At 42.6% G+C, this 26,374-nt stretch overlaps 1 protein-coding gene across 1 annotated transcript; it reads left to right on the forward strand.

The window, feature by feature from the left end:
• The first annotated feature begins 1,438 nt into the window (after nucleotides 1-1,438).
• On the forward strand, nucleotides 1,439-23,754 carry apln (apelin). The gene is made up of 3 exons (XM_070962462.1): nucleotides 1,439-1,670; nucleotides 15,989-16,161; nucleotides 19,338-23,754. The coding sequence occupies exons 1-2, from the start codon at nucleotides 1,604-1,606 to the stop codon at nucleotides 16,153-16,155; spliced, it is 234 nt and encodes a 77-aa protein (XP_070818563.1). The 5' UTR covers nucleotides 1,439-1,603; the 3' UTR covers nucleotides 16,156-16,161; nucleotides 19,338-23,754.
• The last annotated feature ends 2,620 nt before the right edge of the window (nucleotides 23,755-26,374 follow it).

Below are 26,374 nucleotides of genomic sequence, written 5' to 3' on the forward strand. Positions count from 1 at the left end.
GCAGGCTCCTTGTAATAGGGCGGATTATAGACTGTCGTAATAGGGTGGAGCTCAGTGTTTCTTTGTCATATTCTGTATGCATAGTTTAAAACATGCAAAATTTATGGCCCATCCAGAACGATTTTCTTCTCAAGTGGGGATGTAGAAACTTGTAGCATTGATGTTGCTCTATGGCTAAACGCGATAAGAAAACTTGTTGTACTTCTAGTGCCTGCTTGCAGTTCTCACAATTCACAGCAAGAAATGCAACATTTCCTGTTTATTGTGTGATAAACAAATGAAAAAAAAAGTAAGTTGATTTATTTTATAGCCATGCAGGGTGGTGGTTTTCTTGTCGCTTTTGTTCACAAAAAGAATATAATCTGTTTAACAAAATAAAACAAATGACTTCAGGGGCTGTGGAACAAATAGTGCGAGCGATGGGATCAGGCAGAGTCTGATAAGTTTTTTCCTGTGGTTACTCCCAGTGTCATGGACGCTAACTTCAAACAGCGTGAATGATTTAAGTCATACCTTCCTTCGAGACGGGGCTGCCAGCGCCACCGTGGGTAAAGAATAGTGTGAGGAAGAAACGTCCATACAGCTGGCGTAGATACAAAAGCAGGAAAGCATGAACCTCATCTCACACCTTCCCTTCTTTCATCTACTTCCCCTAATAAGCTGGTATTTTGATTCCTGGATTCCTGGCAAGCTGCCCTCTTTGCAATTCAAAGAGTTTTCAACAAGAGCATCTGTTTGGGTATTATCATAAACCTGCATGCACCCCCACCCTTCACCTCACGCCTCCCCCTCTCCTCCCTCCCCTCGCTCCTTCTCTTTCCTTGGTGCATGTGCACTTGCATGTTTGTGGAAAAGGGGTGGAGAGGGTGGCTGATGGAGGGGAAGGAGGGGGGCGGGGGTCTTTTCCGTGACCCACAGAGTCAATGATACATAAGCCACATGACCAACTAGACTCATACACACACAGAGACACACACGCCGACAGACAGACCTTCAAGCGGACTTCCAGCACATTCACAGCTCCACTGAACTTGGCTCATGCTGTCGTTTCTCTGACAGAAGAAAAGAAGAGACACGCACACACACTCACTCACTCACTCACTCTCACACACACACACACCTCCGTGGGAGAGCTCAGATAAAGACGTGCCTTCAGTCTTGGAGTGGCGCTGTCACACACTGATATACAAATACGCATTTAGGCAAATACACAGGCACAGTCAGGGAGCCACCACACACACTCACACACATTCCCACAAATTGACACACTCACTTCTCACACACACACACACACACACATACACACACACACACACACACACACACAGGGGAGCAAACAGTCTCTCTCTCTTCCTTGCTCGCTCAGCTGCTCTCTCTCTCCTCTCTCTCTCTCCCCTTCTCCCTCTCTCACTCCCTCCCTTCCACACACACACACACACACACACACACACACACACACACACACACACACACACACACACACACACACGCACACAGACACACACACACACACACACACACACACACACACACACACACACACACACACACCACTACAGTATATCAGCGAGTGACTAGCGGAGAGCCAGAGGGGAGTGCAGAAATGAATGTGAAGATCCTGACGCTGGTGATTGTGCTCTTGGTGTCTCTGCTGTGTTCTGCCAGTGCTGGTGAGTACAGGAGCGGCCAGCCTCGTCGCCGGTCGTCTCCCTCTGCTTTCTATTTCTCTCTCTGTTTGCCTTTGGCTCGTGCAGGCAGCTGTAGTTGATCAGTTACCCAGCATGGTTAGCCTTGTGTGGGCTCTAAAAGGCAGGAATATCAGCACCTGGCTGTATACAGTACTGCAGTGCAGTGGTTATACAGTCTGCTATTGTACTGCCATGGCTTTTATGGTAAACTTGAATGTGGTTTTCTAGCTTAGATTGATCATTTTCCTCGCTGCCTCACCTTGATGTAAGCTTGTACGACTTGGAGATAAAATATTAAGAGGTTTTTGTTGATGGATCTTCATGTGTGGAGCTATGTATGGGTGACTGTTGTGGCTGTTATGAAATGTAAGATATGCATGGCACATGTTCTGTAAGGTGGAGTGCTTCAGATTCATTTATGGCTTGATGTATTCCATCTGACCCAAGAGCTATATGATTATTACATGACTGTGATTGTGCAGCGGGGCAACACAGCACCTATATATGCGTGCATGCCTCCTGTGGTGATGATAATGAGGACTATAATTGTTGTACGCATCGATGAGAGGAACACGGATCCCAGATGCATGGATCGTCTCCTGAGGGGCTCAGTCTTGATGCCTTGTCACAGTAAATTTCCGTAAAGTGCTGCTGCGTCTCTGGAGCCATTGTTGGACTAGATATCAATTCCTGTGTGGATCTAAAATGTCTAACATTTGGAACAAAAACACTGACTTGGGACATTATACAGGGGCAGGGCATATTCGCTCTGATGGCTCGAGGGAGTAAACGGATTGTGAGAAATGTGGTTGGGGGGTTAGTTTGGGGACCGATGGGCAGTCTGCAGATGTGATGCAGGTAACATTGTGGTGTGAAAAAACAACAGTTAGGCCTGTGTAAATGTCTGGACTACTCTTGGGATTATCACCTACCTACCAACTACTGTAGCTTGGAAGACACACAGACAGAAGCTGTGTTTATATTTAATACATGTGGAAGATGTTGTGTACACTACACAAGATATAGAGGCTATTACATGTAGCACAGCCTATGATTACAACAGGATTTATACAACACATTTTGGGAGATAACAGGCCTAAGAATATATATATATAGTAAGATACTGTACAGCTATATGTTGCTAGGTGCTGTACAGACTGTGGTTGTAAGATGCTGTGTAGACCTAATGCTCACAAGCTGCTGTCCACTCTGTGTATCAATCTATGGCCACAGCACTCACAGTTCCCATGCTTCCCAGCACATTCGTTACAGCGACATGCTATTTTTGTCTGAGGCTCTCAGCACATGAGTAAATGGGAAGCAATTATCTAGCATCATGGTCAGTGTCGTTTTTCACGCCCTGCGTGTGGCTAAGCATGTTCCACGCCTGAGAGCCCACCATGCTACACCAGCGACGGGGAAAAACAAGGCTGCTGTGCCTCGGGCTTTCATGGGAGCTTATCCTTCTCAACGTTGTTCGAGTCATGCCGCTTATGTGCCTCTCTGTCCCCTGGCTGCTACTGTAGTATCAGAGCTCCATTGACAGAGAGGAAGAGAGAGAAAGGGAGCGAAAGAGAGGAGGAGATGCAAGTGTGTTGCGGCGTTGATGGGTGTGGGGAGGGATGCTAGCTGGAGTGTGTCTGCGTAGCACAAGCCTCTGCTACAGTATGCGCTGTCGCGGGAAGGTGTCGGAAGAGGCTCTGCATGTAGGCAGTGGGTGTGAAGCCTTTCATCTTGAGACAAACGCTTTTCCAGTTCAGTGGGCTTTCTCTCTCTCAGGCATCTGTGTGTGTACATGTGTGTCTGAGAAAGAGGAGAGAGATGCACAGAGAGTGAGACAGCATGTGTGCGTGCACTTGCAGAAAGCATTGAATATAGAAGTGAATCTGCCTGATATACAGCAGGGTGTGGAAGTGTGCATGAGTCTTGATTGTATTTTATGAATGTATTTGCATATTAGCAAGAACTCCTAGTGCAACAGGCAATTCACCTCAACAGCCTAATGCTGCTTACAATATTTATTCAGTACACTAAAAGAGCTGCTGTGGCTTTCTCTATGTAATATTAGCATCCTTTAGCAGCACACTTCAATTACCCATCCTTGAAAAGCACTCTGGCTCAAGAGTGGGCACCAGCTTTAGACATGTGGTATCCATAATTCATCCCGAGGCCAATCACGCTTCCTCACTGTGTAACTCTTAAGACTGGTATATAAAGAGTCCTTATTCTCAAAACATTCTCTTCATAGCCTGTTAAAGGATATCAAAGCTTCATTCTTCTCCACCATGGAAACACCCTGCCAGTCCTCACCTGGGGACGCACAGGATAAAAACAATAGCAACTGGCTCAGACATGCACATACACCTACCCACATAGACACAGAGGGTGCAGTTGTAAGGCCTGTGTTGAACAGGTGAGCCAGTCGTGTGTGTGAGTGTGACATGAGGCCCAGATCAGAGCCATTATCTGGTAGAGAAATCGTCTGCTTGGGAAGGGGGTGATTTTATGGGAGCTGTCAGCAGTGCTATTATTCCATATTAAACTTTGATGTATTGTTGGGGCTGGCTGTGGCACCATCAGGCATACATACTGTACTGTGGCCCACCTCGTTCAGATGCTCAACCAAGTGTTACGGGTCAAAGTACAGCCAAAAGAAGGAGGGTTTCAGTACATGCAACCACTCATTAAGGCACCTAGAGGCATAAAACGCTGCCTAACTAGGCCTGATTATTTTGTTAACAACATCTATAGACCCAAATCAAGCGTAACCAGGAAGCTTTAAATCATAATCCTGGTTTTTCTAATGTGTAGAAGGTGTTTGTGCCTGTGGACGTGATTAAGGTGGCCGTGGAGAGAACAAAAGCAGCTAAACTTTTCCAGATGTTCAGGCATAACATACTAACAGTGGACAAACATTTGTGTCAAAGGGGGAGCAGTGGAAAGGTTATTACGGGATTATGGGGAATCGCAGGGCTTTTTCCCTTTTTTTTTTTCTTTTCTTGTTGAGGCACAGGAGCTTGTGAGCACCAGCTGGGTTTATGTCACACACACACACCACAAAACACACGAACACACACACACACACACACACACACACACACACACACACACACACACACACACACACACACACACATACACACACACACAGACAGACAGGGTCAGATGAAATCCGTTTCACGAAGAACCTGGATTTCCTCTTCATGCAGCATTACGAGGAAATAGAGCCAGCAGCCTGCAGCATCAGTGTAGTTTATCTGCTGCAGACAACACACACACACACACACACACACACACACACACACACACACTAGCCACTCCATGAGTTTGGGATGTGAGTAAAGAGTGATTTGTTGTCCTCTTGTTGATTTGTCTCTTTAGCCTCTGTGAGCTTAAACAGTAGCATTAGAACAACGTTGTTATGATCCAGACAGAACATATTCTTGTGGCTTGGGTTTAGCAGTGGGTGTCTGACAGTATATAATGTGAGATAATATGAATGTGTCAGCTTACCATACCATTTATACTGTGGTCGCTTCCCTTCGTTATTTCTGGGTGTACTATATCATATTCAGCTAAGTGAGAATTATATTGGAAATTTATGCCAGTGACGATATCTCTAACTTGGTAAAAAGAAGCCTCAACAAACCATTGGCAAAGCAGCTGTAACTGGCAGTACATCTCAATAATGACACTAATACAATCAATTTAGCTCATTGAAAAGGAACGAATGGCCACAAATACAAACCACTGTTGCAAATTAAGGCTGTTTAAATGGCGTGACTACCGGTAACCAAGTCGGAATAATGGGAGGTTTTCCAGTTCTTGCCATTCTGCTGCCATTAGACAATTGTGGTGAGCACTGCAAATCAACAACCAGAAATCCTTTATGGTAATCTGATTTTTGCATCAATGTCATGAAGTACTTTGATTTGACAGGTATTTAGATTGTGGAATGATCCCAAAACAGACCCTCCCGTGCAGCTATATCATCTACAAACACTTTCTCGATGTCATTTTCATGATATAAAGCTACATATACTGTGACAGATGCTTTAATCTATATCAGCCACTCACACAGGGTTCATATTATGCAACTCTGTTTAGCTGTGTTTTGTGATAAACCACTTTGCATCTGTATAATATCACCCAACATGAGCTCGGTGAATGGCACTCACAATTGCTCTGGACTGGGTGGGAGTTGAGGAAGAGATTTAGTGAAAAATCATAACTCATTTGGTAGGGATATAAGGCTAACCTTTGGGCTAACACTCCCCAGAGAGCTCAGCTGTTGAAGACTTTGGCATATGTGTCTGCTGGCCTGCTGTAATGTAATTCAGAACTCTTTGAATGAATAAATCTACTCACTTAGATCTTCCCTTGAGAGCAAATCCAGTGAAGGGAAAAAAGCAAAGGGGGAGTTAAAGTCGGGCCAAGGGACAGAAAAACAAAGGGGTGGACAGGAAGAGAGGCTATCTGGGAGCTGAGAGGTTGTGTAAGCTTTCCATGGTGTAGGAAGTCACAACTACATTTAAAAACTCACAGCTGGTGATGTAGTCCACCTTAACAAATTTCACATGTGGTATAATGACACTTCTTGGCTGTAAAGAGGATGTCTCCTCAGCTAAATGTGCTAAGTTAGTTGTAAATTAATCTCCATTCTGATTCCTTATGTATTTGTCTGTTGCAGTCCAGACCCCCCTTTGAGTTTTGGGGGCATAACCTGGAGGTTTGAGCAAGGGGCGGTGGGGGTGTGGAAAAGGGGTCCCGTGTTAACCAGACCTCATGTGATCACCAGACCCTATCCTAAGGCCTGGGGCGCTCCTTACAACTTAATTAGAGCCAGATATTTTCAAAAACCACTCTGTTTTCCACCAGTGTCCAATATTTAAGTGATTTATGACTCTCTTTTTGAACATTAAGTGTTACATTTATAGTGGTAGTCCAGGCAGATCAGATTCCTGATCAAGATCTGAGTGGACATTTTTATTAACGGGCTGCCAGACCGCAGAATAAATATTGTGGTCTTTAGGTATGCAGGTGCTTTAATTACTTTCATGCTCAATTTGTAGGAACCCTGAATGGAAAAATATGACTTCTGTATATTGCTTTAGAGATGCCATTTGTGGTAGAAATTCTTACTTCAGCAGCTAAAAGGGTACGTAGGAGTAGAAGTGAAGTACTGTGGAGAATCAAATAAATATGGTTTAGGGTATTGTCACCATTAACGTCAAACCTCTATAGGCGCCATCATGGATCAGTGAGATTTCGTATAATGTACAGTTAAAAGTGCTGCACAGCTGGCTGTTAGGCTGTTCTTAGTCAGACAAGGGATTTCATTGCTGTGAAGATGCAGTGTAGATTGGGGCTATGAGTGGTGAATGGGGATTTAGTAGATTTTGGGTGCATTTGGTGACACCCCCACTGCAATCTGCCTTAAATCCAAGCCTCAGGCAAAAGGATGTGCATGCCACTTTATTCTCAGAGAATTGTAGGATGTTGTGGTGCACCTCATGTGGTTTCAAACTGTCATGGACCTTATGTCTTGCCTTAGATTAAATGCTTGAAAATTAAAATGATAAATTCTCTTCCACCTTCCACAGACATGGGGCCCTTCTGTGACAACACAGAAATCATTCATTTATGAAATCATGCATTATTCATCACAATACCTCTGTCTTTGATCACAAATGTTATATTCCCTGGGAGACTATTTCACACATACGGATTTACACTTAAGCATCGGTCAATCAAATGATCTGCCACTGGCTAATAGCATGGATCTCCCCATAGACAGTTTCCTGGATCAGGACAGGGCCCCTCGCTGTGTCCCTGTGTCTCAAACACGGTTCAGCAGAGGAAGCCCTGCTCTCAGGACCCCTGAACATGAGTAGATGTTTGTAAAAATAGAAGAGCAAAGAATATATGGATTTCATATACATGCATCCACATCAGGAAACTAGCTCATCCTTAAACCTGATGAAAACCTCGTAAACACAGAGGGCCAATAAATTCTAAACTTTAGTTCACCTGCAGCACGTATCAGCTGAACCTGTCAGTAAAACTCCTCATGAATTTTATTTCCTCTCTAAATATCAATGACAGACTTGCTTACTAGGTTTCATTATATAACCTTCAGCCAAAGCTACTTCTTTCCTGCACACCACATGCTCAATATATTAATAATAAAACAGTTTTAGCAGACATTTTCCATTAGACATCGCTTAAATGTGCTGAATGTTAAAGCAGAACAAGCGTACCACCCAAACAGCGTGAATTAGTGGCAATTAAAACAAATCACACTTTGCACATGGTAAAAAAATAGCCAAATTCAACATGATCATTATAGATATTTTATGTGCTACAGTATTGTTCTTTGTGCTGCAAAGCGTTTAAACCTTCTAGCATTAGTTTCCCCTTCCTTACTTACAGAATAGAAATGGGCCATAATTGAACTATTACTTTCAGAGGAATCATGATGTGGTCATTTTGTGTTGCGTTGTACAATAAGAAAATTAGTTACTGAGGTTTTGTCTCACATATTTTTTCTGATGGTTTTGTGTGATGCATTTCTGAACAGTGGAACAAAACTTACTGCAGCAAACATCAGATTTGTTTTTCTACATGTGATTTTTGTATATATGTAAAGAGTGAGTGCAGGTGGTGGAACCTTGTTATTAGTTAATCTGTCCAGTTACAAACCTATTGTTTCGTATTCTTCAGTGTGGTTGAGACACAACACATTCTGATGCAATCTTGCTGCTATTTTCCTTTCATAGCACTGTATGTGCTATGGGAAGAAGCCATGGTCCCCCCAGGCTTTAAAAGCTGCAGTGAACCCTGTGCAGTGATGTTTCTCTCCCTCTTTCTGTCTCTCTCTTTCTCCCACATCTCAAATGGGAGAAGGCACGCAGGTTCACAGCATGGGGGGAGTGATGACACAGGAGAGGGAGGGGCTGTGTTTCACATTTGATTAGCGTGCCCATGGAAACGGATGGTTGGAGGATCCCTTTGCCCTTGACATGCAATCTCTGGAGATTAGGGCAACGGTTGGTAGCCTTACCTACCTACTGTACCTGCCATGCGCAAAGATTTAGCCCACTGCTGTTAACGGAAACAGCAACACCAGCATCCATCCTCCCCCTGCTCTTAGCCGTTTTGACACTCCTTGAGGAAAGTTGCGAGAAAAGAAAATCTTCCCTCAGAGTTATTTTATGTTCGCTGCTCCGACTGCTCATGTTCACTAGGCCCCAACCTGTAGTAACCTTGTAGCCACAAATTCACCCCTTCAACTGGAGTGGGATTGTGAATAAACCAACAGGCAGTCAAGTGTTGAGGGGAGTCAGTGGCTTCATTAGCTGGCTCAATGCTGCTGCCGGCCCTTTGAACTCGCAGTGCTCTGATCATAGCAGAGTACGCAGTCTCACACCTCATCATTTCATACACTCTCTAATTCAGGAGCATATATAGCACCACACTTCACAGACGGCTGACTGACTCAAAGGGACATCTGCAGAAAGCCAGAAACTAGTGGGTTGCACAGTTTGTTTTTAATTTGTCCTGAACCTTCAGTGAGGCTGGGGACTGCATTCAGAGCAGGGTGGACAAGGGGTTAAGTTTAAAAGCTGCAGTAATGGGAGCAACTTTTCATGCACTTTGGTTTCCTCACTGGAGTTTGCATAGACAAAGCCAGCCTTCAGCTCAGCCACAAGCCTAGCATTATCACAGAACAACAATGCTGCATATCAAACAGTCCCCGACAGAAATAAAAGAAAGTGCTCACAACCAAAACAAACCCCCCTTGAGAGGAACACTCAGAGGCCAAGTGCAGTGGTCCACAGAGGAGGTTAAAAACATCGCAGACACAGTGAGAGGGCTGACCGTGGATTCTAGACTGTGCAGTAAAATTTGTAAATTGAGAACCTGGTCGATTTCAGTTGACAATGTCATTCTTTTTGCTCTAAACTGAGCGCCTTTCATGGTGGCTGCCATGGTAACGTGGTCTGAAAGTCGGCAAGCAATTGGTACCAGTTTCTGCCAAGGCCCAGACTTACTGGTAGGCATGCGATAAGCAGCATTTCCGACACTAAATGTTGGATTGTGAAAGCTGAGCAACAAGGGACTGCCTCCTTAGTCAGGCACAATTCCATATGTGCAGGATGAATGTGTGGAGAGGCTTTTAGGCAGCTAGCAAATCACCAGTGTGATGCTGTCGGAGCGCTGGGGTTTATTCTCGGGTAAAATAATGTTTGGAATGTATCTGGCACAATTAACACATCTCATCCTTGGCTAAATAATCCTGATCCCCTAATGTGCTTATGCAGTGGAAGCATCTCTGCCCATGACATGTTTCTGTCTGGCTGTGTGGGTTAGTATGTCTGTGGTAATGGCATGCTATAGAGGGATTCATTAGCTAAAGCTACTTTTAGTGAATGAAGGAGGAAGGCACACGATGGAGACAGCAGGCCTGCTCCTCCGACGTCATGGTAATAACCATGACTACACACACCAGGGTATTTATTCTTCCTCTCTCCCACTAACACAAATATTGTTCTGTTACCCATAAGGATTACACACACATGTAACACGCCAAAACGACCTCACATGCAGACACAGATTACGTTGTTATCTTTATATTACTGTGCATGTCTATCAAATACTGCAATGTATTTTTTCTGCAACAGATAGCCAATCCAGCATTATATTGGAATATGTTGTTAAGGGAGGCGTCAGTGTTAATCATGGTCATTGAATGTGAATATGACATAAAATTGTGAAAAGAGGGCAAGCTTTAAGTGGGTCTCAGATTTAGTGCATTCATAGTTTTAATTGGGAGGGAATTTCAGTTCAGACACAAACAGCACTAAGAACCCACTGATATTAAAATGTGATCTGCATCTTAACATGTATTTCAGATAAGGTGAAACACATGTTAAGACATGAATGCGTTGTGATCGGAGTATGATCAGATCTACCCGACCACATCTGCAGGTTTCCTGGCTCCCACTGTGTTTGGATCTTAGGTAGGTGTAAATACTATCCATATAACACGCTAGTATCTATACACTACATGTCAGTGATACAGATACCTGTTTTTTCTACTATTAAATATAGGTTGTTCAAAAGCAAGAAGGCTGAAAGTGACATCCCTCTAATTACTGATTATACATCGATTCTGTGCCATGAAGGCACCAAAAGATGTGTTATTCAACAGAACAGCAGAACTGCTGTTAAAAAGGCATTTATCTAGTCAGAGAGTAGCCTGTTGTAGTAGCCTATTATCTAGATAATGCACATATCTGGATACAGATCCTATTTTAATACCAGGTGTAAATGGGGTGTAAGAGTCTACAGTTATGCTAGCAGCTCTGTGAGGCTATGCTCTGGCGCAGTGGTTTTTTGAGCTAAATGCTAATGTCAGCATGGTAACAAGTGCAAAATAACAATGCTAACATGCTAATGTTTAGCACATATAATCATTATCACTGTTTAGCATAGTGTTTTAGCAAGCTAACATTTGCTAATAAGAACTCAACACAAAGTACAGCTGAAGCTGTAAATATCATGAGTATTCATTCATAAGGCAACTTTTGAGCTGATGATGGCGCTAGATTAAATGTTAAGGAATCACCATTATTAAAATTCAGTGCAAAAATTTCGTGTCAATCCATCTTATAGCTGTTGAGGCAGCATAGGGTTAACTCCTCATTACTGTACCAACCTGTTCCCATTCTCCCAGCTGTTTGTGTACACAACAAGATGCATCTGTACCAACTGCAGTGGGCAAGATTTATGGTGCAGAGGTGTCAGAGAAGTGATGTAGGGACAGTAAAGAAACAGGAGAGATTAAATGTTTTTGAGACGCTCAGCCAACCGAGAAAATGGATCAATGAAATTGCACGCAATTGATCCATAATCAGTGTGACTGTGAGTGATGAGCAAGAAGAGTAAACAAACAGATAAGACTCAAGAGGACAGCAAATCAATTTGCAGTGACACAGAGAAAATTAAACACAGCGAGGATTAAATTTTGGTGGCCATGCTTGACAGTGCTTGTTTACATTTGATGCAACAGTTTCTAAAACACAAACACAACCCTGTGCTAACTTGTTGCTGCAGTTTGACTCACAGGCTGCTATAGTTTAATCTCTTATGTCCTAGTGGCAGAAAAACCATTATGCTGTGGCAACATTCACAAGTGCAAACATTTGTTATGTGGTCATTTTGGCAGGCGATACACACAAATCAGCTTTACAACTATTAATAAGCAGCTCTGGCCCATTTGCTGTGCTGTCTGTGTTCCTGCATTGACACACAGCGCTGTGATATACAGTTCATGCTTGCCAGCCATGAGGGCAGTTGATGAACTTGGCATTAAATCAGAGGACAGCCATTTCTCTTCTCTGACTGGATGGACAAGAGCTGGAAGATGTATATCTCTCCAGGCTCCACTGATGGACGTTTGCAGAATCAACAGGGATAAGCTGTCAGTATTCCACTTTCCGCCTGGCCATAATAAGATGGAGAGCTGGCTATTTGAAAAAGACCACATAACAAATATCATCTTACGACATGGTGGTGAAACTGGGGCGGGGAATTAGGGAGCAGTCAACTTCACTATTCATCATTAGTCTGGAGACTGGCCAGTTTGTGACACTGTCAACTGTTCTCTTCTGTGCCTGACCACTTCTACCTCTCCTTTAAAGGAGGCGCCAGCAACACAAGCAGCAGTAGGAGCAGTAACCAAGCATTCCTGAAATTCCCCTTTTATTAAACTTTAATTACGGAATTACCAAGTGGGGGAAGAAGTGTTGAAATTTGGCAGGAAGAGGGCAAATCCAGGGCTCCAAGGTCATCAGAACTCAAGATAAGAAGGTTATTGTTGTGAGACATATGTTATCCTGCCATTTTACCAGCTGAACATAGACATGGGAATCTCTCATGGGAAAAGCTCACATGGAATACCACACAGGCTGGATCCAATTTCAGAGCAATAAGATAGCTGAGATATCTTTGTTTATGAAGATGAAATGTGCATTATCCAATGACAAACCTAGCACGGAAACAATCAAAAGGTCTTATCCAGATGCAACAGATGCTGCCGCATTCAATCTATCCGAGTTCCTCTACAGATGGATCGAGATATCAAGCTTGCTGTTGCCATATGTCATATCTATCACACAGAGATACTTTCCCTACAGGCTGCAAGAGTTAATCTATACTGCCAGTGTTATCACTGCGGCTCATCTTATTTTTAGCAGCTTTCATTACAATTTTCTATCCTGTAGCCAGATTGGATGGGTTGAGATTTGTCAGGAGAATCATGAGATGTTCTCCCTTCAAACCCCAGTGCAGAGCACTGGCTGACAGCTTGCTGTGGCAGGAGACATCTAAATTGTCTCATTATGGACCTGGGTTATGACAGCCTGAGCCACCCAGAGAGGAACAGCAGATGAGTTGTGAGCCAAGGTACAATTACTTTACCATCTTGCATTGCAGTGTGTATCTGTGTGTACATGACGAGTGAGTTCTTCTCCATACATGTGTTTGCACCTTTTAAACTGGCCCATTGCTCAAGCATCCCCTGCAGTCAGCCGTTGTGTAGCACTGAAGCAATGTCAGGTATCGCTGTGAGACATTTAAGGTGTCAGTATGCTTTAACGGAAGTTCTTGAAGGGCTCAGCGAGAGTTCAGTGTCTGAAACCCCCATGCCCACACCCACACCTTTCCAACGTTAGAGTTGAGCAGGGGGTTTGCATATGACAATTTACGTAACCGACAATCACGCTTACTTTATGTAGCAATTCGATGTGTGTGCAGAAATGAGACCGTAGGTAGGATTTTACCTTCTCTCTGAACCTCTTTTTTCCATTTTTCACCCAATTATTTCTGACACATTTCCATGTATACAACCGAGTGCAGCACTAACAATGTCTTCTCGAAGATTCTGCCTGTAAGTGAGCACCATTGTCCTGTTTGAACAATTAATGCATCTCACCCCTCTCTATGATGTCAGACTTTTCACTTCACCTTCGACTATCTCCAGTCGAAACAGCTAAAATCACCTCTGCCTTCAGATGTCATTAGACGAAACACTGTACATACTAGTCAGTTTCAACCATACTGACACCCAAAATAGCAAAGACTGCAGCTTTTGCATGTCTGTGTGTGGCATCTAACACGGTTTTTCTACTCAAACGCAGAGTGTTTCAACATTCAACCCCATGGATTTGAAAGAAATGAACTGACTGCCTCCAGAATGTGTCAATGTCCCTCATTCACTGTGTATCTGGAACAATAACAAAAGGATAATGCGCAGATTAGTGCTCCTGGGGGCAAAGATGGGCTTTAGATGCGGAAATATGCAACACAGACTTTCCCTGCTGCAAATGAATTAGCCCACTGTTCACCCACAAATATAGTGTGTAATGTGCTTGTGGAAGAAGATTAGTGTGGAAATGAAACTTGAGACGTCTGGCATTTCAGGGATATACATCGAAAACATTCAACAAGCTGTCTAGCTCAATGGTGCAATTCTCCATTCTTCAAAGCTGAAGGGTAGAGACCCTTCTATTTGTCCTCTTTTTCTATGGAAAGCTGTTCTTTTGAAAATGTCTTCAATATACCACAGCTGAAGGTCAACAATTAAGAAAGGCTGCAGAGAGACTTTGCCTCCCTAAATGGCGTTTTAAATTCTGCTCTTGAAGAAAGCTGCGCTCCATTCAACAAATTGATCTTGGCTATTAGAGAAGTCTGAGTGCTTTGAACATCGGTCGAGAGACAGTTTTTACCGTTTCAATCAGACGGCATCCTTGGGGGCACAGCTGTGTCTTGTTCAGATAACAGCCTGTGGTATCACCACTCTGCCACAACTAAACACACTGAGTGATGAAAAGAATCTTAAGGAACCAGGAAACCTTGCATCATCTCAGGTTCTGTAAGCTGCTCAACTGCTGTCCTCAGTATACTTGCTGCTATTCTAAACCTCTGCAGTCAACTGGTTGACTTATCTTAAGCTGTGTCCCCACCCAAGCCCTCATAAACTGAAGGAAGGTCATTCTCTTGGGAATTCTAAAAATGGTGCCGCTGTCTCTGAGGAGAGGAGACAGGAATGTCATGACCCAATGTGAGTAATATCGATCAACGTTTTGACTGGGTATACCCAATGGGGATTTGCAGTTTCTTCTGAGAAAAGAGGTTAGTTTGGCTCTCAAGAAGTCTCAGAAATGCAGAAGGGATCACAGAACAAAACACTGATATTAAAACAAGAGAAAGGTTGACTGTCACTCAACCTGTGAGATCAGGTGAAGCTCTGGAAGAAGCTTTCTAAAGTTTGAAACAAACAATGATGATAATGTCGTCAGGGTTATCTCGACTTGGTCCTTAGACTTAACACATTTAACAAAAAGCCTACATTACAAACTACAGGTGTGTAAAATAATGTCGCAGCCTCTGCTACTTTAATTTTTTAATCTATTTCATGGGAGTCCTCCAGACAAACAGAGTCAACTTCTAAATCTGCTTTAATCCCATGCCCAAATAAAAAATCCTGCTCTGCTCTTACTCAAATTCTATCGTACTTAACATCTGGCCATAGTGCGAAAGATCACCCACCTTTAATATCCCATTACAGGTAAAAATATTACTTCAAAATATTTTGAAAAAACTCTCTGAGAGGAGGTCTTTCAGTTTGTGATAGGTTGAAAGGTCATAGAGACACTTGAGGTGGACCAAACTATTTGGGAAAAGAGGGGCTTAAGGGGATCAGGCCACACTTATTGAGAGATGACTGAGAACATCTGGCATCACTCTCAAACACACATGTACTCACACACAAGCAAGAAATACACACACATCCTCTGAGAGCTATTACACTCATCTCTAGTCTTGGATCAAACACTGCGAGGATGCACCTCCGCAAGGTCTGGTGCTGCGCGGTGTTTGTAATCTTGAAGGAGAGTGACAAAGACATGAGACATGAGGGTTAGGGTTTCTCGCTTCAGCCAGGACTCGGTCTATCTGCTGTGCTTTGGTTCCACCACACTGACTTGATGAACTGTAATGCTGGGTGGGCTAAAAGAAGCCCACACACACACTTATCTATACACGTCTCTTGTTTCCTCATCCATTTCCACTGTGATCCCTCTTTGGATCTCGCGACACATTTTCCATCAGCACTGATGGACTTAGCTCCCAATCAAAATGTGATACTCTGGGTGAGACGAGGCTGTGAAATACCATTTACTGGAGAGGTCAGTTCTGGGGATGTAACTGGTCTCTGCTCTATGTGTGTCCTTCAGGTCCCATGGCCTCCACGGAGCATGGCAGAGAGCTGGAAGAGGCGGCTACGGTGAGAAAAATGGTCCAGCAAAACCCTGCGAGGGGCGGTCAGACCCACAGACCAGCCGGCTGGAAGAGGAGACGCCCACGGCCACGTCTTTCCCACAAGGGGCCCATGCCGTTCTAGAGCAAGGTGAGTTGGTAGCAGTAAGGGGTGAAAGTAAGGGGTTTGTTAGGTTTTGTTTGGCAAAGCGTACCATCACACCTGTAATAACAGTCAGTGTCACGCAGTAAAAGGCCTCTACCCTCGGTGGATTCTCGTGAAAAACTAGGTGCCTGTCTTTGCTGCATTCTCCTATCAGACCAACTTTCTGTCCAACTTCCTGTCAAGTCAGTGCTACTTGTTTTCTCAAGAGAATATCTACTAAAGCACTTCCCGATATATTCGATCATAACTGCTGACGAGAGAGGAAACACAATTTCATAGAGGAATTTCTAAAAGGAATAGATGTTGAGTAAAATACTTTGTTGGCAGAATTAGTTCGGATGTTTTCGATGACGAAAGGGAAACTCAAACTCTTACAGGAACACTGGAAACTCTGTTAATGTCTACCGCAGCCACACTCAACTCCAACACAAGGATGTTATTGTTGGCACTGAAAAAAAAGTGCATGTCTTAACAGATTACTGGACCTTAGCTTACCACCTTGCATGTCTTCGTAGTATGACAGAGGTTGTTTTAAGGTTACATCATTTATTTCTTCACATGGGAGACTTAGGAACCCAACCTTTGAGTCAATTCAGCTAGCATACATCTTTTCTCTCCATCTGATAAAGTCAATTAAAAACCTTTTTCCAAAGATAATACTTTGTAGATTTGGGTTACCTAGTGGCACCACTTTTTTCCTGAAGGAATGTTTAACTTTTTATCAAGTAAAACCGGAATGTGTGAAAGCTCTTTCATCCAAAATCAGAAATAATATTTTACTTATCACCTTTTCACAGTTTGGTTTTCGATTCTGAACTAAAATAAACTCTCTGTGCCTCAATAAAAACATATCAAGCTTCACCGAGAAACTAAAACATTACAACAAATGAAACAACATGATCAATTTACAGTATACACAGATTAAAACTCTATTTGCGTTTGCTAATGTTAGCAAGGGAATGAAACAGCAGTGCAATTATGTCCACTAAGAAGCGCGGGACCCATTCACATGTCTCTCCCAGACGCTTTGAAAGACAGGGAAACTCGACAAGACACAATATCCCCACAGGAGGTGTCGACCATACAACGCTGACCTGCAGAGGGCCGCCATAAATTAAAGCCATAGTGAGAGAAGGCTGCGGCCAGAGAGTGTCAAAGCATGGTTAATCAGTTTTAAGGAAAGGGGATCAAAGCTATAAAAATTTGGAAGCTCTTTTCACTAAAACAGCCAGAATGGTTTTACAATCTATAGCAAATTACTGATCATAGATTTTTTAAGGGGTTAGACTTCTTTTGAACTCACCCCGGCTTTCAATATGGGACACTAGAGGCTCAACACAAAGGTGAAAAGAATGACTAAAGACCACGTCAGGGCAGTCTACACTTGAAGGACAACACTTTCCTTGGCCTGCCAATAAAATGTGAGAATCCTCTCTGCGAGTTGAGCGATCAGAGCTTGTGCTCAGTGCCAGAATGCTGGCCACACAATACGGAGAGCTTCAGGAAGTTGTGAAGCTCTGTAAAAGTGAACGGCTCAGTGAGTCACAATGCTGTTTCTGCAAACAGCACTTAAACCACAACACGCTGCAGATTTCCTTTTTTTGTTCACTTCCCACTCAGGTTCCTCTCATTCTTGTTAAGTTCATAGTTCATCTCATTCAAGGGTTTCTTCACATACCATGCCAAGTTACCCCAACCTGACCACAGTGGGAATCAGGCTGTGCATTAGCAGCATTTTAGTGATAATGCTACCAATCTTCACCGAGTAAATTATCCAGGGAATTAAAACAGTGAAGTTCTTTGCATTTCAGTCCCAGTTCGTTCTTTCTGCCTCAGCATGATGTATTCTGACTGGAGGAGTTAAGTCTTCACAAGACCCGATATCTGGCATCAATCCATCCTACAGCCTTCTAGCAGCCTTGAAAGGCTCTGTTCTTCCTCACGTGTCTTGCCTTTTTCTTCAGTTGATGATGGGAAAAACACTTCTGGATACAGCTGGAGATGCATTTTGTTTGATCAAAGCTAGAGTTCAATGGAGACATCCAGCTGAGGACTGGTGAGAGTTGTAGGCAGATGTGGATATGTCATTATGAGCCTAAACTTAATTGCTGCGCTGTTAAAGAGAGATTAAGAACAATAATTGACTTGACAGTGTCCATTCACCAACTCCATGCTATTTAGCGACATCTCCCCATTTCAGTGTCAAAAGCAGCTCATCTATTATTCCCTGAGACACCTGAGGCAAAGATTGAGTTTTCATCATTACACATTCCAGATGTGAGAGACTCTGAGAAGAAACATGGTGACCTGGGTCATCCTCTTTGAGCATCTGAACAGACTCAGATCCAAATGTGCTATTACAACTCTTGGATCACAGCCATGCCAGTGACAGTCTAAGAGATGACAGGATATTACAGATTTAAAGCCACAGGCAATTTCTGAAAACCCCTTGAGACCCTGAGTGTGAGTAAGCTCAGTGAATGAGTGTTCCAATGGCTTTTTTCATCAAAACAATGTAGAGCAGCTCTGCAACTCCTCCCATACACTCACTCTGTGATGTAGTATGACTTTAAGGGGCTGCTGCACTGACATCATCCCATGGACCCAAAAACACAAAGGATGACAACAAACAACAATACAACTCAATGGAGATTAGATCTACCCTATATCAGTTCTCGGGGAATTACATGAACATAGAAATATGCCATCTTGAAACAAGAGCGGGCTCTGATCAGTGAACGAACCCTGTTGTCATGCAACAAAGCTTAGTGCACAGCTCATCTGAAATCTTGGGAAATTATCACAGAACAGGAGGAGATAAAAGGAGAGGGAAGATAAAAGATTTCCTCATTGTTAAGGAGAGCTACAGTGCCCCGAGCGGAGTATAATGCTGGACTTGTATTTCCCAGACGCACTTTTCTATCTAAGACCATGAAATCTGGTTGGCACATGTCCGGGATAACCTTTTCTTCACTCTTACTTCTGGTTGTTCAAATGCAAGATAACATAGGGTATATCACAGAGGCCACTCTAGTAGAAACTGCCTGAGGGGCAGACTTATTGGAAAGGAAATTGAAACGTCTGCTAGACTCATGAAATGATTTTTTGGGACCCAAAAAATACACTGATGGCAGTTTTTCTGTTATTTTCTTGTTTTTCAGGCACTGCTTTGAGCGCCCTCCCCCAGGTTCTGATTTCTATGCTCTTCCTTTGCCTTGGGGGGCCTTGCAACGAAGGGCCTACGCTTGCCCAGCCTGAAGAGTGATGTCCATAGCACCTGCTGGTTCTTCAAGCAACTCTGTCCACAAAAAATCAGGACAAGCCGCTCACCCTCAGCTCTAAGAGGAATTGGGGGCAGGGAAGGGGGGTGGGGGGTATGGAGCCCGAGCTATCAGACTCTGTTTCTCTGTCTCTCTTTCTCTTTCTCTCACTCCCTCACTACTTATCTATCTCTGTCTTTTCCCAAGTGTTTTTTTTTTTTTTCCAATTTTCCTATCATTTGCTTAATAGAGCCCAAACATAGCGATCTCCCTGAGTGTCTCACACACTTTGCATGACATGTGGTGGAGAGGGAGCCCGGTCAAAACAATCTGAGTCTTAAAGCATCTGTCACTTGTCCACGGTGTGGTATTCCCATCTCTCAGATCCAAGGTTACTGCAGCCGCTGATTTCATTGCTGTGTAGCTACTTAACGGCTTTGCTAGTGGGAGAGGGCGTTGATTATGTGGAAGGGCAGTGTCAGTTTCAATAGTTGACAATAGCAAATATTAAGTTCTCTTATGATACTCTGGAGGTCTGCTGTGAAAAGGAGTTCAAGGTTTCTTGTTTCAAATGGTAGAGCAACAGCATCACATTTGAATGACATTATAACCATCACTTAATTATCATTATTAATGGTGCTTTGTACCTCCTGATGACAGTATGTCCACATGCAAAGTAAAGTTGGACTGAAAGAGAGCACATATCGTCAAAACAATCGATTTAAGTGACAGAATAATTCCCTCATTTAGGAGATTCTTTAATCCAAAGCTATTTTCTGAACTCATTAACACCTTGGGGAGGGGAGAGGGGGGGTTTACTGACACGCTCAAGGTTACTGTAACATGTCCCACCTTGGATGAGTCCTTTGACCCCAAATCCCAATCCCAATCCTGTTCCCAATCCCCAGCCTTCTCACCACACTGCTGCCCTGTGCAGCTGCTCTACACGACTGTTAACTGGCAGGGGCAGTCTGCTCCACCGACAGGCTGCCTTGCCTTTTAATGAAGTGCCAAATAATAACCTTCTCCACAATGCTGCCAGGAATGAGGGAATGAAAGGTTAGGGAGAAACACATTACCTCTTGTTTGAAGTCTTGATACACTGACACATTATGCATTTTAAATTTCTGCGAACAGAAATCCCACGTGAAACAATTTTAGCAAGGACAGTTAAATTAGACCAAAAAAAAGAAAAGAAACAAAAAGAACAAAGGAAATATAAGCTCAGTTAATATGCCACCATGATCAGCCTATCACTAGTGCTCTGGCTGTGCATAAGGCTGGTGTGACCCTTTGACCGATATCTTTCACTAACAAGATGCTATGCCTTTCCATCATACTGGAATATATTACTGTTTCTGTTTATTCTGTGTTTCAGTAGTTTTATTTCTTTTTTCTCAGGGTGCTGTAATAGAGGCTTGTACTAGAGCAGTCTATTTTGTCCATTTATTTAACAAAACACAAACATTCAGTACATTTAAAGCTTATATGAGCATATTTTCGTATACTGTATCATTACTCTCCCTCTATGTATTCACCAATATAGCCATGTATCTAGATTCAGTCCTTTCTAGTCATGATCCTTTCCCTACATTATGTTGGGTACAGTTGCCTTTCTAGTCCGCCCTTCCACAGCACAGGTGGTCGTGGCTTTGATCATTATGCTCATTAAATCCTGGAGTTAATCTTTCTCAGATGGATCTCCCCAAGGCTGGCCGAGGCCACTTAGTCTGAGCTCATTGTTAAATTGGCTTAGACTGAGACCACACCCTTCCCCCTTTCCAATCCTCAAACCCCTACTGATTCAGTATGTAACCATGTAACATATTAGGACTGTGACCTGTAGAGCAGCCAGCTTGCAGTCGTTCGTTGTGTATTAGGTGTGCGGAGCAACTTCCTAGGTGATTTGTTTCATTCAGATTTTAGGTGAAAATCTGATTTCAATCCACTGCGATTCAATCAGCAAACATTGTTTTTCCAAGTCCGTTTTGAGCACATAAGCAACTGGCAGGTTAACCTAGATTTCCAACACCTTTTCCCTCTCGCCATGTCTCATGCAAATATTATAATAAAATGCAGAAGCTTCTCAGTCCCAGCATGAGAAGCTTTTATTAAGAGAGCATCTGAAATCACAGTGGTAATCCACCCAACCAAGATCACCTTGATTAAAAATGTATTAAATCCTAGGGCACTGTGAAGAGTAATAATTTCAGTTCCACCATTATTTTTTCATACCCTCTCAGACAGAGATGTAGATTTCATTAATGCTCCTCGGGAGTGAGACAGCTTTGCTCAGGATGTCTCATGTATTATTGGGGAAGGTAGTAGGAAGATATGAGCTGGGGATAGAAGTTCAAAGCCGCAGGAGTTGGGATGCTGGAAGAAGACTGGGTCATGACAATGGGTTCAAATCAATATTTCCCCATCTCAGAAGTTATTGTTACGGAGCCGAGCAACGTCTGTATCCGCACTGTTCTTCATGAATGTATCCTCACCATCTGCACCAGCCATGCTTCCCTTTCAGAGACCAGAGCAAACCAATGTTTATGTAAAGTACTCTTTTTAATCTTGGTCTGGTTATCAGTTGAATCCAAAAATCAAAAGCCAAATATCCCACTGATCCAAAGCCTCCGGTGTCAACTAGTCCCAACAAATAGACGTGGCTTTGCTCCAAGACTTCTCTGTATGGGTTTGCAAGGCTGCACTTTTGCAATTCCATTATGCTGCTGGAAAAATACACCCTGAAAACAAGACTCTCTTGATATGGAATGGTTTTCCAGTGTATTGTGACAATTTTTTTGTCTAATTCTTGTCTAGCTGGTTGTCCAAAGCTTACTTTTTGAATACAGTGTGAAAAGCTGTATCTTTTGTGGATGTAACAAAATAGAAAAGTAGTCTGCAGCACAATATGTCGTGGACACGTGAAAGCTTTCAGGCGTTCTTTTCTTGTAGATGATAGCCCACAGTCCTCCCCTGCACATCAGGTTAATGGGCCTTGTGGTGTGGAAGGACAAGCACGTCCAGGCTCAAACTGAAATGGTAAACCAATACATTATGCTCGGGGAGCAAAACCATTTTCCTTAATGGTCTTTTCCAGCAAGGCTTACACAAGAGAAACGATTCCTATCCTCTCAATGTTTCCTCTCCAGTTCCTCTTCTCTGTGACCATCACAAGGCCTGAGTAATGTTCCTATGCACTTGTTAGCATGTTTTCCTGGTAGAAAAATGTTTGTTCTGAGAACTTGCCCCTTTGTGTTTAGTTCTTTTTGTCCAAATGCATTTGGCTGGGAGTGTGTAAGGATTGGAGATGAGCAGAGAGACAGATTTGTGTTACTGGTGGAGACGAGAATAAGCTAGCAGCAGGTTTTAAAATATTAGCTTAGCCATTGATCTCTGTTTCCCATTAGCTATAGACACAACCCCCCACCCAAAAAGATGACAAAAAAAACCCACAAGGTTTTTTATGTTGTTGTATCTTTTATCCTATTGTCATTCTATACTCAGTTATCTACCAGATAAAATTCCTTTAAAATTACACTGAACCAAACATTTCACTCATTGTGGAAATGGAAACAGAGTTGGCACGCAACGCATTCCATGATTTTACCTTGTGAATCTCAAAGCCCATCAAACTGTATCATGTTGGCCTTCAGAGTGGGTGTCTGCAAGATCAAGTGGCTGATATTCAATCCAATGCATTCACACATATTCACCGGCTGGGCAATCCAAAGGATAACTAGATTTTATCTCCCATGGGAAATGACTAAGATCTGTCATTATCTTATCCTCAAAATGAGACTTCCTACACCCAGAATAGCACAGGCCCCTCCTGCCTTGATTGCGACACATTCTCCATCTATATAACCACTGTGTCCAAGATCAGCGACATTCAGAACAATCTGAGGAGAGATGCAGTCTGTAGGTTTACATACCATCGCAACAGTGTTACTAGGTCTCAAGCAGATACCATTTAAAAGACAATGTATTACTCCTGAACTTATATTCTGTTTATGGTGTGTGCTCATATTACTCACCAGGCCAAATGTACAGTCCCTGTCTCTGTTTTGATGTTGAACTGGGCAAAAATAAATGACATAAATAAATAAATAAAACAAGTGTATCAGAAATGGTTGAAATACTGTGTACATATTTGAACTTTTGGTTTCTAATTTATAAAAGATAAGCTTTAGCTCTTGGAGTACTTATTTTATTTTTTTCCTTTCATGCGTAGCTTTGTGTTTTTATTTTCTATTTCTGTAAAGTGTGTAAATATATCTTTATGATAATAAGTAATATTAAAAATCTTATTTTAAGAAAAGACTGTGTCATGTCTTTTTTGGCAAATGAAATCATTTTGATTAATGAAAATTAGCCATGTTAGAAGCTGTTAGGTATAAGTGCTTTGTGCTAAATGCTAATGTCATTGACAGTGCTAACATGCTGACTTTAGCGGGTAATGTTTACAGATCCCCATCTCAATTTAACATGGAGAAATGCTAATATTTGCCTCTGAGCACTAAAAACAATGTAATTAATTTTCTATTAATTTTCTTAATAGAAAATTAAGCAGCCACCAAAGTTATGAGATTTCATCCAGGGACATGAGTGTCTGCATCAAATAAACAAAAACACATTTTGCAGAGGTGAAGATGTTTAACTACATAGATGAAATCTTTGACCCGCTAGAGACACTAAATGAAAAGCCAGATGATCACCAAACCCATCAGGATTCATGGTCTGGGCATCTGTACCAAATTTCACAGAAATCCTTCCGATCCTTCTGATTTCACGAAGAACCAAAAAAAAAAAAAAAAAACCTGCTGATGATGCTGGAGGCAAAGTCAGGGGATCACAAAGAGTGTAATGTAAGGTTGGCAGTGAAACATTTGTCATTCTCTCTGTTCAGTGCAGAGAGTGACACAGCCGAGTGAAATCAACAAGCCGACACACAATATTCCATTCAAATCTGATGCTCTAATCAGAAAAAAATCAGCCTCCTCATTACTCAACAGAGGTGCTCAGCTAATGAAGAATTACTTGCATTGTTTTAAATACTTCACTTCAAGTCAACCCAGTTGTTTGTGTGTTTTACCTTTGAGCAGCAGACCCTGGCCTGAAACTCTCCCAAAGATGAACATAAACAGCAACATGTTTACCTGACTGCCATGGCAAAGTCATGCAGTATGCACATGCCTTTGGAAATGTAAATCAACTCCTCTTCCATTAAGGAACACTTCACCAGTGACAGGCAGCCTTTCGAGAGCTTATAGTGCATACTAAGCATGCTGCACATTAATGCATCACAGCTGCTGAGCATGCATGGAGACTATGGATATGTCTAGATGGACTGAGATTCAGCATGCATACATGTCATATTTACATACAGTGGAGGCTCCTCCAGATCTTACTGCTAGATAATCAGAAAAGAATTCTGCAGAGGTAAACGCAACGTGTCTGCATTTAGATTTCAGACTTTTGCAAGAACTGTCGGAGTAAACTTAAGAAAAATCTCTCGTCTTTTGAGTAAAGAAGTGTAGATTCCAGTGTTTACCTTTAGCAATGGTACATATGATGTGATGGCTTATATAAAGAAACATTTTACAAAAGTTATATCAGAAATTATACATTTGACAACATCACACATGGTACTTTCTTATGATACTGTTCATCTAAAAGGACAGCTTTAGTGAGGCAATGTGTTGAAATGTACTGGTCCTTGCATGGGAGTCACTCTTCCTCCCAAACCCCCATTGGGACCACTCAGGGAAGTGTCTGGTTAACGCATAGAGCTGACATGTCATGATAGACAAGAGGTGCACCCCTGAGCCTCAGCAGCCCCCAAAAGACGCCCAAGGTTATATCATCAAGCCTGGGTCAGCTGTATAATTAGGCTTGGGGTCACCGGGAGGATATGGAGCGTGACAATGAGGCTATAGAGTTACAGTTTGTAGCTGGGCAGTGAGGGCTGCCAGTGGGGCATTACTGCAAAGCCAGACGCCCCTTTAAAGAGTTCAAGGTCCATCTGTGAGAGCGGCTCCAGTCCTGTTCACTGTCACTGCTGGAATGTGTGTCACTGTCTGCCAGCCACCAGTACACTGCTGGGAGAGTGGGGGTGGGTGAAGGAGATGTTGGGTATGTTGGATTTATTGGGATACAAAATTTCAGGATGATGAGTGAGATACTGAGGGAAATGAGTGTCAGACAAAAACTCTCATGAGGTTCTTTAAATTACTGACAACAACCCCTCAGCTAAAGAAAGAGGAAAAGGTACTCTGTGCCTTCAGTACTTCAATTTATGTATATATGTATGTGCACCAAAGAAACAGACCATAGTAGTAACATCTGGATTGCTCTTGGCACAGAGTCCCAGAATCAACTTCTGCCACATCATAAAAACCTTAACTGCATTTGGCTCTCCCACAATACCACCAACAAAGCCAACAGAACCGCTGACAAACCCACAATGATGGATATTACCCAGCTCACTGCTGTCGCTCAACCACCTGGTCTCCATGGACTCAAATTATACACAACGTCCAAACTGTGATTGCAAATTACGCACACGTGTAAAGAGCAGGTGTTGCCGAAGTTTTGATTACATTTTTATTATTTCTATTGATGTTATTCTGTAGTTTTGTAGCAACAAGCAGATGATTCGATTGGGTGTGTGCATGCAGTGTTTGAGCCCAGACTGTCTGAGATTATTTCTTTGGTGGCTCACTCCTCTTTCCAAACATTTTATATATTCAGTATGTTGCTTGGGGCTGCATCTAATGATCATATTCAATATCAATTAATCTACTGATTATTGTCTTAATTAATTATTTTGCCAATAAAGTGTCAGCAAATATTAAAAAATACCCACCTCAAGTCCAAGGTGACATCTTACAATGTATGCTTTTGTCCAATTAATAATCAGAAAAAATCCTTGTTTAATA

This window comes from Chaetodon trifascialis, chromosome 5, assembly GCF_039877785.1.
Source record: "Chaetodon trifascialis isolate fChaTrf1 chromosome 5, fChaTrf1.hap1, whole genome shotgun sequence".
NCBI classification, from domain to species: Eukaryota; Metazoa; Chordata; class Actinopteri; order Chaetodontiformes; family Chaetodontidae; genus Chaetodon; species Chaetodon trifascialis.

Bases quoted from the DNA above. Each gene is read 5' to 3' on its own strand.
- apln (XM_070962462.1), top strand. From the start codon at position 1,604: ATGAATGTGAAGATCCTGACGCTGGTGATTGTGCTCTTGGTGTCTCTG. The intron at 1,671-15,988 runs GTGAGTACAGGA...TGTGTCCTTCAG, and splicing joins GCTGTGTTCTGCCAGTGCTG to GTCCCATGGCCTCCACGGAG.